Below are 14199 nucleotides of genomic sequence, written 5' to 3' on the forward strand. Positions count from 1 at the left end.
GGATGGATGGATGGATGAATGGATGAATGGGTGGATGGATGGACAGATGGATGGATAGAGATTGATGAATGGATAGAGACTGATGAATGGATAGATGAGCGGATGGATGGATGGACAGATGGATTGAAGGGCGATCCTTCATGCCTCTGTGCCTTTGCACATGCTATTCCTCCTGCCTCTCACTCCCTCTCCACCCTTCTCCACCCCGGGAAACTCCAGGTCCATTTTCTGAGGCCCCCTTCATGCTCAGAGTGTGCAGTGGGTGCCCAGGTCTCACGTGGCATGCCCTGCCTCAGTTCCCTCGCTCTCTGGCTGCTGCAGTTACACGGATCTAGAATAAGCTGTCCGCGTGCACCTTTACACTCCAGGGGCCCCTCAAGGCTGGGCCTGAGCCTGAGGCGTGTCTGAATCCTGAGCGGGGCTGAGCACAGGGCTGGGGTGCCGGGGCAGGGAGGGCCGCAGGGGTGTGTGCTATGCACGTGGGTGAGATCCCCCAGGACTCTGAGTCGGAAGTCTGGGGAGTGGATGCCTCTGACCACTCCTGTGTGGGTGGGTCCATCTGGTGGGTCTGGGGGTCTGGGCGTGGGGGGTTTGGGGTGTGTGGGTGTCTGGGACCTGGCACGTCCCTGAGTGGAGAGTCTGTGCATGGACACATCTGTATCTCTGGCATCTCATCAGACCCTCAAATCCCCAGGCTCAGAAATTACAGCATAGATCCCAGGGATGGGGGAAGGGGGTGATTGGAGAATCAATGCTTAATGGAGACAGAGTTTCTGTTTGGGACGATGGAAAGGTTTGGGTATCGGATGTTGGTGATGGTGGCACTGCAAATGTAATTAGTGCACTGAATTGGATACTTGAAAGTGGCTAACTTTAGGTTTGGATATCTGTTACCAGGACAGAACTGGACAACACAATGAGGGAACCCAAAAGTAAACCATGAACTATAGTCAATAATATAATTATAATCATAACATTTCATCAATGGTAACAAAAGCACCATACTAATGGAAAATGTTAATTAGAGAAAACTGGGGAGGGGTAGTATTGGAACGCTGTACTTTCTGCATGATTTTTCTACAACTTATAACTGCTCTAATAAAAACAAAAAAATCCCCAGGCCCCAGAATCAGGAGACCCTCCATGCTGTGTGACCTAGGGCCAATCCCTTCCCCTCTCTGGGCATTAGTAAATGGAGGGAGGTGGTTTAGAGCAGCCATTTCCAGCCCTTGTTCAGGGCTGACCTTTTTCCATGACCGGCTCTGCTCCCCCTTCCATTGCTGCCCTGATAACGCTGAATCATATCCCTCTCTGCCTCCCCTTCCAGCTTGGAACCACACCCCTGCCCCAGAAGGCGGGGCATGGGTCTGATGCATTTCTGGGACCTCAGCATCACATCAAAAGATCAATGTGTATAAGTCCACAAGCTAATCCACATGACATCCTTTCTCTGAAAATCCTGTGCCCTGCTCTCTGCCTGGAAAACTCCTATACTGCCTACCAGATGCACTTCCAGCATTGCTTCTTTGGAAAGCGCTCCTTGACTCCTCCAGGCCTTGTCTGAGTTCCCTCAGTGCCTGGACTACTTCCGTTCCAGCTTCGATCACGCCGTGGTTGCCATCTGGGTTCAGGTCTAGCACCCTTATGAGTCTAGTAGCTCAACAAAGATGGGGGATCTGGAACACAAGGTATGGAACACGGGAAGCCGAGGGGAAGTTGTTGACTGAGAAATTGAATGAAAGTGTGACTTGTACTTCCTGGTGAGCACCTACTCATATTTCAAAACCCAACTCAAAAGTTGCTTCCTCTGAGAAACCTTTCTTGATTCTGGCAGACTAAGCAATAATAAACATTTTTATAATATCTTGTTTTAGCCTAGGCATCCAAATTGCTTTTTGATAGATATATACTGAATCATTTAGCTCACAGCAAGCCTCTGGGTCAGGTGTTACTGTTTCCCTTTATGAATGGGAAAAATTTCTAACTAATTGAATAAGGAAAAAGTAATGGGATGTCCCTTCCGTGACTAGGTCATAAAAGACAGTGACTTCTGTCTTGCCAGCAGATTCCCTCTTTCTTGCTGCCTTTGCTAAAGCAAGCTGCCATATTGGAGAGGCCCATGTGGCAAGGAACCGAGGGTGGCTTCCAGCCAACGGGGAAGCTGATCCCTTCTCCAGTCAAGCCTTGAAATGAGACTACAGCCCCAGCTGACACTTTATGGCCTTACAAGAGACCCTGAAATGGAGGCTCATTAAAGCTAATTTTAAAGCATTATTTTCATGTTGAATTAAAATAATTTTAATTGCACAAGATGGGAAAGAGTCAAACAAGAGGGTGACATATCTCTTGACCAGCATCTTCCATCTCACTTCCCAACCAGATTTGTCCCTGATAATATTTTGGTGAGTATCCTTCCAAAAACATTGGCTGTGCAATTCTTTAAGCTTCCAAGACTGTGGAAACCATGGGATCAATAGACGTGTGTTGTTTTAAGTTGCTAAGATTTTTCCTGCTTTGGGACAATTTGTACTCAGCAATATATGACAAATACAGGTTTTGTTATTAAGCGCAGAGTGGTAAAGCAATTGGCCCCAGGTCACACAGCTGGAAAATGGCAGAATTTGAATCCAGGCAGTCTGGCCCTGGAGTCCATGTACTTAAGTACTCTGTTGTGCTGCTTTCAAGCTTGTCACGCTTGCCAGAACATTCCAGGCACCTCACACCCTTGCAGTTGTTTGCAGCACCCTCCTCCTGCATACTCTTTCTACCTGAAAGCGTCTGTTCCCGTCATTCTCAGATCAGGGGCCACGCCCTCCGAATTCCCAAAGTGGGGGGAAGCAATGACATAAAATGAACAAGTCCTGAGGAAGATTCTGATCCGAATTTCTTGCCCTCGGGTGAGTCTGAGATTCTGCATGACGATCGATTGTTCCTCCCCCAAGTATTTCTCCTTTTGGAAGAGGATGCTAATTAGAGCTGCCCTTTATGGGGAGATGGTATGTGCCGGCAGCGTTTTAAATATTTTATACATATTGACTCATTCAGATTACAAACCAGCTCTGCGAGGCTGGCACAGTTGATATTCCCATATCGCAGACTAAGGGGTTGTGGCTGGGAGAATCTGTCTTCCCGGGTCGCACAGGGAGGGGATGGCAGGGCTGGAATTCGAACCTGCGGAGTCTCTCAACCACTCGGCTGTTCTGCGCCTGCGCAGAGGGAGCACCCGCGGTCTATGCTTCCCAGGCTTCACCGCGTCAGCTCACGTCCCTGTGCTGCTCAGACCCTGCGGAGGCTTCGTCTCGCTTGGAATCAAAGCAAAGTCTTGCCTGCAGGCTCTGCCCCCGCGCCCTTCCCGCCCTCACCTCGGGGCCCTCCCTGGTTGCCTCACCTCCAGCGCCCCAGCCTGCTCCCTCCTCCCCTAGCCCGCAGGGCGCGCGCCTGCCTCTGACCCATGTCCAGCGAGCCGCAGCTCGCTCTCTCCATGCACCCAGGCCTTTGCTTAAATGTCCCCTGTGCAACAAGGACCCCCCTCAGCACCCTGTCTCATTCTGCAACCAGTCCTGGAGCCGCCCCGGGGTCTCTGCTCCCGGCTCTCCTTCCCCGCGCCCCGCACTTTTGGCCTTCTAACATGTTATACTTTCTACTCTTTTACTGTGTCTGCTATTTCTTGTCTGTCTGTTCTGCAGAACATAAGCCCTATAGAGGGCGGGGTCTCTCATTTACTCCTCCGTGCCCAGCACCTAGGACAGTTCCTTGCACATGGTCAGTGCTCAGTCAATATCTGCTCCGTGCATGCAACAAACACCTTGAAAAGTTCTGCTCTAGCTGGGGGAAGGCAGGGGCACTTCTACTCATCTAAAAGCCTGGTCCCTTTTACACATTTTCTGACATGATCTACTGGGGAAGAGCTGCAAAGCTATTTTTAAGACATTATTTTCTTTTTGAATTAAAACAATTTGAATTACGCAGGATGGAAAAACAAAATTTCAAACAATAAGGTAACGATTTCCTGGATCAGCGCTTTCCTCAGTTCCTCTTCCAGGTGTGCCCCTGATAATATTTTGGTGGGTATTCTTCCAAAAATATTTCCTGGTTATTCACAAACAGGGTTCAGCAGGCTCACAGGCTGAATCCGGCCCCCTGTTGTTGTTTTTTTAAAATAAAGTTTTATTGGGACACATCTGTGCTCACTGGTGTACATACTGACTACGGCTGCATTCGCGGTACAGTGCTAAGATGAGTCATTGTCACCGAGACCAAAATGCACACAAAGCTGAAAATATTCACTATAGGGGCTTTTACAGAAAAAAGTTTGCTGATCCATTATTTACATATATTATATATAAATAACTGAGAACTCTTCCCTATGATTTCTTGTGTTTAGGGAAATGGGATGCTATTCAATATTTTGAGCTGAAACTTGCTTTTCTAAGCAGCTTGTCTGTCTTGGGGACCCTCCCTTGCTCCTTCATTTAAATTCACCTTCATTTCTTTCACACCTGTTTGGTTTTATCTAGTCACCATCTGTAGCTTATCTGACCCCTCCCCTACTGAGGGAGCTGTGAGTGGTTCTCCATTTTCCACTTTTACTAATGGTGTTACAGCATCCATCCTGCTTCCTGCTTCCTTATGGGTACGTAGGAATATTGCTAGGTTCAAAGAGTATATGCAATTACAGTTTTAATAGACATTGCCACTCCGCCATCCACAATTGTACTGTTTTCCTTTATAGGAAAAAAATAAGGAAAAAATGACCAGTCCAGCCAGGTATTTACTACACGGCTGTTCTGGGTAAAGTCTCAGCCCCTGGGACACTCCATGAACTTTCTCAGCCCTTTGAGCTACTATTACTTCTCCACCCTTCTGGGCCTGGTGAAATGCTTCAAGACCCACCTTAGATGACTCGGCAGATTTTTGTGTGATGAAGTCAGCACTCACCCTGTCACCTGGAAACCCATTGCCAATGGGTAACGTAAGATAACGTGTATCATGGTGAGAATGGGCAAATGAAGCAACCATGGAGTTGGGTATTTGGAAAATAAGAAGGCTGAAGGTGGTGGATTCCCCCACGGTATGTTCTAGAAGCAATATGTCACAGTTGACACATGGCAATGTGGAGAGACCTTAAAAATACAATGTTGAGTGGGAGAAGCAGGAAAACAATCAGTCTATTTATACAAGGCCAAGGCCAGCTATGTAAATTTACAAGATATTATTACGATAAGCACTGCTGTATGGTCTACAACTGTTTATACGTTTCCAAGGAAGCATGACAGCCAAATGTGTTGGGGTTTGTCCAGAGGGTTGCTGTGGAAGAAACAGGACTGGGGCCGGGCGATAAAGGGAAGCATAAAAAGCAAAGCAAAGCAAAGTTGGAATGTGGACAAATGATAAAGCGATGGGAACTGAAAACTGACTCAATTCCGTGCACCCAACCCTATGTCTACCAAAAAGACTCCATGTTGGAAGCTCGCCTGCTCTCCAAAGATTTCCTCCAGCCTCCTCTCCCACCTCCCCTCCTTCCCCAGCCCCCGTGGGGCTCTCCCCAGTCTCTTCCCACCAATGCCTCTGGGACCAGCATTAAAGCACAACTTCACCAGATTGAGACTTCCTGCGTCTATGCCTCGCCCCATCCCAGAGTAGAAGCGTTTCGAAGGCAGGAGATTGCAAACTGGGTCTGTTTCCCTTGTGTGTGCCTCGATTTTCCAGCATACAGTTCTAGAGCAGGGATAAGAGCCGTATCTACCCTGCAGAGTTGCTAGGGAGTTAAATTGATTCACGTCCCATGCTTGGCACTCGGTGAATGTTGGCTGCCGTCGCCATCATTGTTCAAATCATCATCATTATTCAGATTGGCTCCAGGAGAGCTCTAAGACCTCACCCCAAAGCCCCCTCCTCCAGGAAGCCTTCCCTGACTACTGCCATAGGAGCCTCTTCCCCCAGCTTGGAGAGTGCCTGCTCACCTGCTGGGGCTGTGCAGTGGGCCGGGAGCTCTGCAGAGGCCGGGACCAGTGTCCCTGGGCCTTGGGTTCCTCTGAGCGCAGCATAGCAGCTGGCAGGGTCCCTCGGGGCCTCCAGCACCGTCTACCCACTGCACCGGGCTGCAGGCTGGGAGGGCAGATAAGGCAGGTGTATAATTAACGAATATATGGCAGGCAGGTTATGATAACTCCCTGGGAAGATGGTATGGACAGAATATGCCCAGAGAGTCCCCACCCAGTCTCAATCCCTCTCCCGCCTCCTGCCTGAGCCCTGCCCAGCACCCCCCACCCCACAAACGCCCTGCATTCCAGCCTTGGTTTTGGAGGGCACACCTGTTCCTGGACCCACCTCTGAGCCTTTGCCCCTGTAAGGGCCTCTCCTCGGAAGGCCCTTCCTTCCCGTTCTTCCGCTCTGGTTGCAGCAGGAAGTGCAGTTCTGCAAATGAAAAAAACACCATGCCCGCGACTAACGTGCCTTCTATCCCAGAGGACCAGATTCCAAACCTCTGTGTTTGTGCCACTGAGCCCTTTGGCATCCAATACAACCCACAGACTCTGCCTCAGAATAAGGCTTTGCTTTTAAGCCAGATGCATTGAGGTATGATCTATCTACAGTAAAATTCACCCTTTTTTTTGATACGTGGGCCAGGAATCGAACCCGGGTCTCCTGCATGGCAGGCATGGTGGTTTGCCACTGAACCACCCATGCACCCAATTTCACCTTTTTTAAGCATCTAGTTATATTAATTTTGACTAGTGCTTACAGCCTTGAAGACATCACTGTGATTGCAATACAGAACAGCTCTACCACCCCTGAAAACCCCCCATGCCCCTTTGTAACCACTCTCCTCCCCCGAACACACACACACACCAGCAACCACTACTGTTTTCCATCCTTATAACTTTGTCTTTCCCAGAAAGTCATATAGACGGAGTCACGTGGTGTCTTAGTTTGCTAAAGCTGCCAGAAAGCAATATGCCAGTAAAGGGAATTTATTACATTACTAAGTGTACAGTTCTAAGGCCAGAAAAATGTCCAAACTAAGGCATCCAGAAAAAGATACTTTGACTCAAGAAAGTTCAATGTCTCTTCACATGGGAAGACGTGTGATTGGCGTCTGCTGGTCCTTGTTCCCGGTTCTGTTGCTTCCAGCTTCTGATGCCAGTGGTTTCCTCTCTAAGCGTCTGTGGGCCTTCACTTAGCTCCTCCAAGACGCGTGGCTGGATCCTGGCTTGCTTAGCCTCTCATGGGAAGTCATATGACAATCTTTGCTGGGCTCTACCCACGCCTAGGCATGGGCTCGCTCTGTCAGCACTCCGAGTATCTCCAGAATTCCATGTCTTTATCAGCTCTGAAGTAACTGTCCTCCAAGTGTCTGCATCGGAAGTTTCTCCAAAATGCTTCCTCTTTTAAATAGCTCTAGTAAACTAATCAAGACCCACCTGGAATGGGCAGGGTCACAGCTCCATCTAATCAACAGGCCACACTCACACTTGAGTAGATTATATCTCCATGGAAACAATCTAATCAAAATGTCCCACCCTAAACAATAGCAAATGAGGATTCAAAGAGGCATGGCTGCCCCCACAAGATCGGATCAGGATTAAAACATGGCTTTTCTGCAGTACGTAATAGTTTCAAACAGGCACACATGGTTTATAGCCTTGTGAGTTTGGCTTCTTTCATTGGGAAGAATGAATTTGAATAATTTATGTTGTTGCGCATGGGGAGTTTGTTTCTTTCCATTGCTGGGGAGTATCCCATCATATGGTCATAGCTCAATTTGTCTATCCATTCCCCAGCTGAAGGACATTTGGCTGTTTCCAGTCTTCAGTGCGGCAATAATGAATACAGAATATTGTTTTTTTTTTTTTTTTTTTTTAGTAGTATTGGTTTATTTTTTTTTAATTTATTTTTTATTTTTTTATTAACGGAAAGAAAAAAAAAATTAACACAACATTTAGAAATCATACCATTCTACATATGCACTCAGTAATTCTTAACATCATCACATAGATGCATGATCATTGTTTCTTAGTACATTTGCATCGGTTTAGAGGAACTAGCAACACAACAGAAAAAGATATAAAATGTTAATATAAAGAAAAGAAATAAAAGTAGTAGTAATAGTAAAAAACAACAACAACAAACAAACCAACAAGCAAACAAAAACAAAAAAAACCCTATAGCTCAGATGCAGCTTCATTCAGTATTTTAACATGATTACTTTACAATTAGGTATTATTGTGCTGTCCATTTTTGAGTTTTTGTATCTAGTCCTGTTGCACAGTCTGTATCCCTTCAGCTTCAATTATCCATTGTCTTACCCTGTTTCTAACTCCTGCTGAACTCTGTTACCAATGACATATTTCAAGTTTATTCTCGAATGTCCGTTCACAACAGTGGGACCATACAGTATTTGTCCTTTAGTTTTTGGCTGGATTCACTCAGCATAATATTCTCTAGGTCCATCCATGTTATTACATGGTTCATAAGTTTATCTTGTCTTAAAGCTGCATAATATTCCATCGTATGTATATACCACAGTTTGTTTAGCCACTCTTCTGTTGATGGAGATTTTGGCTGTTTCCATCTCTTTGCAATTGTAAATAACGCTGCTATAAACATTGGTGTGCAAATGTCCGTTTGTGTCTTTGCCCTTAAGTCCTTTGAGTAGATACCTAGCAATGGTATTGCTGGGTCGTATGGCAATTCTATATTCAGCTTTTTGAGGAACCGCCAAACTGCCTTCCACAGTGGTTGCACCCTTTGACATTCCCACCAACAGTGAATAAGTGTGCCTCTTTCACCGCATCCTCTCCAGCACTTGTCATTTTCTGTTTTGTTGATAATGGCCATTCTGGTGGGTGTGAGATGATATCTCATTGTGGTTTTGATTTGCATTTCTCTAATGGCCAGGGACATTGAGCATCTCTTCATGTGCCTCTTGGCCATCCGTATTTCTTCTTCTGGTAGGTGTCTGTTTAAGTCTTTTTCCCATTTTGTAATTGGGTTGGCTGTCTTTTTGTTGTTGAGTTGAATAATCTCTTTATAAATTCTGGATACTAGACCTTTATCTGATATGTCATTTCCAAATATTGTCTCCCAATGTGTAGGCTGTCTTTCTACTTTCTTGATGAAGTTCTCTGATGCACAAAAGTGTTTAATTTTGAGGAGCTCCCATTTATTTATTTCCTTCTTCAGTGTTCTTGCTTTAGGTTTAAGGTCCATAAAACCACCTCCAGTTGTAAGATCCATAAGATATCTCCCAACATTTTCCTCTAACTGTTTTATGGTCTTAGACCTAATGTTTAGATCTTTGATCCATTTTGAGTTAACTTTTGTATAGGGTGTGAGAGATGGGTCTTCTTTCATTCTTTTGCATATGGATATCCAGTTCTCTAGGCACCATTTATTGAAGAGACTGTTCTGTCCCAGGTGAGTTGGCTTGACTGCCTTATCAAAAATCAAATGTCCATAGATGAGAGGGTCTATATCTGAGCACTCTATTCGATTCCATTGGTCGATATATCTATCTTTATGCCAATACCATGCTGTTTTGACCACTGTGGCTTCATAATATGCCTTAAAGTCAGGCAGCGCGAGACCTCCAGCTTCGTTTTTTTTCCTCAAGTTGTTTTTAGCAATTCGGGGTACCCTGCCCTTCCAGATAAATTTGCTTATTGGTTTTTCTATTTCTGAAAAATAAGTTGTTGGGATTTTGATTGGTATTGCATTGAATCTGTAAATCAATTTAGGTAGGATTGACATCTTAACTATATTTAGTCTTCCAATCCATGAACACGGTATGCCCTTCCATCTATTTAGGTCTTCTGTGATTTCTTTTAGCAGTTTTTTGTAGTTTTCTTTATATAGGTTTTTTGTCTCTTTGGTTAAATTTATTCCTAGGTATTTTATTCTTTTAGTTGCGATTGTAAATGGGATTCGTTTCTTGATTTCCGCCTCAGCTTGTTCATTACTAGTGTATAGAAAAGCTACAGATTTTTGAATGTTGATCTTGTAGCCTGCTACTTTGCTGTACTCATTTATTAGCTCTAGTAATTTTGTTGTGGATTTTTCTGGGTTTTCTACATATAGTATCATATCGTCTGCAAACAGTGATAGTTTTACTTCTTCCTTTCCAATTTTGATGCCTTGTATTTCTTTTTCTTGCCTAATTGCTCTGGCTAGAACTTCCAACACAATGTTGAATAATAGTGGTGATAGTGGACATCCTTGTCTTGTTCCTGATCTTAGGGGGAAAGTTTTCAATTTTTCCCCATTGAGGATGATATTAGCTGTGGGTTTTTCATATATTCCCTCTATCATTTTAAGGAAGTTCCCTTGTATTCCTATCTTTTGAAGTGTTTTCAGCAGGAAAGGATGTTGAATCTTGTCAAATGCCTTCTCTGCATCAATTGAGATGATCATGTGATTTTTCAGAATATTGTTTTTAAATGCATAAAATCCAATGTACCTTGTTCCCACAATGAGATACTGCCCCATAACGACTGGAATAGCTAAAATTAAAAAGACTGATAACATTAAGTGTTGGTGACGATGCTGGCCAACTGGAATTCTCACTCGCTGCTTGTGGGAATGTGAGATAATACAGCTTCTGTGGGAGGCAGAACAGTCTCACACACGCCCCCAAATACACCCACATCCCCAGCTCTGAAACCTGTGAATATGTTCCCTTAATGGCCAGAGGGACCTTGCAGAAGTTGATTAGTTTAAGGACCTTGAAATGGAAGGATTAGCCTGGATTATGCTGCTGGGTCCAATGTCATCACAAGGGTCTTTAAAAGAGTCAGAGGAGGAGATGTGGTGATGAGAGCAGAGTCACACGCTGTGATGTAGATTTGAGGATGGTATGCGCTAGCTTTGCAGCTGGAGGAAGGGGCTGCGAGCCAAGGAATGAGGGCAGCCTTAAGTAGCTGGAAACATGAAAGGAAATGGATCCTTCCCTGGAGCCTCCAGAAGGCACACGACCCTGCCCACACCGTGATTCTCGCCCAGTGAAACCTATTTGGGGCTTTGTCCCCCAGAACAGTAAGATAATTAATATGGGGTATTTGAAGTCACGAAGTTTGCGATTAATTTGTTTCAGCAGCAAAAGGAAACTGACACGACCTTCTGGAAAAACATCCAGGGAGTTTCTTATGAAACGAAACATACTTCTACCTCATGACCAGCCATCCCCTTCCTGGATATTTACCCGAGAGAAATGAAAGCACATATTCACACAAGGACTTGCACTTGAATAGTTGCAGGCGTTGAAGCGTTGCCTGGTTGGATTGATTAAAGGACCCCACCCCTCCAGGGCTGCTGTGATGTCAAATGCTGCGAGTTAAAATGCGTAAAGTGCTTAGAATTGCATCAGGCATGCCCGAGCCCTCTGTGCTTGGCAGCTGTAAACAGTAACGATAATATTAGTTACTGATCTCCTTTAGGATGCAAAGCACAGCAAAGGACAAGGAAAAACCCAAGGAGAGCAGCTGTTTCCTGAGGCTGGCAGCGGGCAGGGAGGGAGCGCTCCAGCTTCCATGGGGCAGGGCTAGCACTGGGGGCTTCCCGGGCTCCCCAACTCTGTCTCTCCAAGGAGCAGCAGATTCAACGCGCTGGACAAGTGGAGGGGCTGGGCAGCCCGAGTGCACACCTGGAATTCCCAGGGCGGTGAAAAATGTTCCTCTACTTTCCCTGAGAAATCTTCCTTCAGTCCAAACAGAATAGAGCTCAAGAGGATGGCCAGAAAATAAAATAAGTTAAAATAGTACAATATAGATTAAAAAATAATGTGACATTAAAAAGTAAATAAGACAAAGTGTCAATGGCTGAGAGATTCCAAACAGAGTCGAGAGGTTATCCTGGAGGTTATTCTTACGCATTAAATAGATATCACCTTGTTATTCAAGATGTAATGGAGAGGCTGGAGGGAACTGCCTGAAAATGTGGAGCTGTGTTCCGGTAGCCACGTTTCTTGATGATGATTGTATAATGCTATAGCTTTCACAATGTGACTGTGTGATTGTGAAAACCTTGTGTCTGATGCTCCTTTTATCTGTCTTGTCAACAGATGAGTAGAACATATGGAATAAAAATAAATAATAGGGGGAACAAATGTTAAAATAAAAAAAGTAAATAATATAATACAAAATAATATAAAATATAGATAAAATAATATAAAATACAATAAAATAATGCCTAGGAATCCTCTCTCTCCTTCTCTCGCTTGCTCTCTCTTTCTCTGCTCTTCTTTCTTCTCTTCCCTTCCTTCCATCCTTTTCTAAATTAATTTTTCTATATACTTATTTGAGTCTGCGTCATCAGGAGTGAATGTGTGATCCCAATTTTTTGCTTTTCTGGCCTCCATTCTTAACATAAAATGCCCCCAAGGGTTCTAGAATTTTGATTTGGAGGTTCATTTTGAATGGGAGGGTTTTTATTAAGTGTTCGGTTATTTCTGTCCTTTCTTTCTCAGTCCCTCTATGCTCACCTCTCTTTGTCTCATAAGTGGGGGTCGCCTCCACCGTCTCCAGGGCCCACCGTGGATTTGGGGGGCTCTCACCCTTCTGCGTTGCTGCGGGGTAGGGGAGCCGGGCTGAGCCTGGGACAGCAGGCAGGTGCATTTCAGCTCTGGACACAGCGCCACCTCTCTGTCTTCCAAGCCGCAGGGCAGGGCTGCATATCACAAGTCAAAATAGGCGAGAGGCATAAATTAAGCCAGTGAGTCAATTTCACTTAATATATTCTCTCCTGTTCCTTGGCCTCTGTACCTGCCTGACAACATTTGAAAACATGGCTTTACTTGGTTATTATGAAAGAGCAAAGTAGCAATGACAGCTGCATTTAATTCATCTCTCCTCTTACCCAAGAAGTTCATTGTCTCAAATCCTCCGTTTGCCCCAAAGCGGGGTCCATCGGACACCCAAACCTTCTTGGTCTTTGAGTGCAGAATTGTTTATTCCATGGACTAAGGCAAAGGCTGTGCAGCAGCGTGGCCGGGGGCGGGGGTCTGCTGAGGCCCTTAGGGACACCCAAGAGTGACCACGTAGCGTTTGGGGTCAGGCTGTGTCAAGTGGCAACGATGAGCATGTCCTTTAACAATTCCACTTTTTGTGCATTTGTGATAAGTGAGTGTCCCAAAAACCAAGGCTCAGCTCAGGGGTCCTGTTTCCGGTTGGGTGAACAGAACCGCCCTCCAGAGTGTGTCTTAAAGATTTCTCCGTCTCAGAACATTCCTATCTTTCTCATCAGGGAGCAAAAACAAAACAAAAAACCAAACCAACAAACAAAAAAAACGGCTTTGCAGAATTCCGTGGCATGCACGTATCATAGTTTAACAATCCACAGCTGCTGGGTTGATAGGCACTTAGATCATTTCCAGTGGTTTGCCTGTGCAAATGAGGACATTAAAAGTAATAGAATATGCTCAGGCATCCCTCCTTGTGAACACCAGGCCAATTAATTCCCCCCTCAGGCAGACACAAGTAAGTACTTCTGCTGGATCTTAGGGTGTGTGCATTTTGCTCTGATATTTTATTGCAAAATATTTCAAACACATTTTAAAAAGTTGGAAAACGTATACCATGAACATGCAGGGAGCTAGATTGTGCCCGTGTCAACATTTTGTTGTATTTATCGCATATCTTCCTCTTCATCCTTTCCTCCATCTCAGCGGAGCTGAACCTGGGACAATTTTGCCCCCTGGGGGGACAGTTGTCAATGTCTGGAGAATTTTGTGACTCTCACAATTGGGGAAGGGTCCACTTCCATTGAGGGGGTAGAATGCCGGGGGACACTGCCCATACCCCTGCCATGCACAGGACACCCCCCCCCCAGGAATGGATTATCCCACCCCAAATGCCAACAGTGCCCAGGTCGAGAAAACCTGCCACCTCACCAATCATTAAAACAGTTTGCAGCCATTGACACACTCCATTCCTAAACGCTTCATCACTCACATTGTTGGTCTTTAAGTTCAATATTTGTTTACAATTCCTTTCTTCTGAGAAACAATTTACGTGTAACAAAATGTACGAATCCCAAGTACACTGATCAATGAGTTTTGATCAATGGACATAGCCAGCTGTCAAAATATAGCCCATTTACATCCTCCAGAAAGTTATCTCATGCTCCCTCCTTCCAAGCCCCACCCCACCCCTTACCCAGCCTAGGAAACTCTGGTCTGGATTTATATCGCTGTAGATCTGTTCT

General features: G+C 45.2%; 1 protein-coding gene across 1 annotated transcript in view; it reads right to left on the reverse strand.

Annotated features, from left to right (window-relative positions):
• The window catches only part of MYH14 (myosin heavy chain 14), a 100667-nt gene extending 86954 nt beyond the window's left edge, over positions 1–13713 (reverse strand). The window contains exons 1-4 of the mRNA XM_077130915.1: positions 13571–13713; positions 12479–12663; positions 6331–6417; positions 5964–6108 (exon numbers count right to left, since the gene is read on the reverse strand). Of these exons, the coding sequence (XP_076987030.1) occupies positions 5964–6047 (84 nt within the window). The 5' untranslated portion in view covers positions 6048–6108; positions 6331–6417; positions 12479–12663; positions 13571–13713. The remainder of the gene's footprint in view (positions 1–5963; positions 6109–6330; positions 6418–12478; positions 12664–13570) is intronic.
• Positions 13714–14199: the final 486 nt, after the last annotated feature.

Source organism: Tamandua tetradactyla, chromosome 16 (assembly GCF_023851605.1).
Source record: "Tamandua tetradactyla isolate mTamTet1 chromosome 16, mTamTet1.pri, whole genome shotgun sequence".
NCBI lineage: Eukaryota > Metazoa > Chordata > Mammalia > Pilosa > Myrmecophagidae > Tamandua > Tamandua tetradactyla.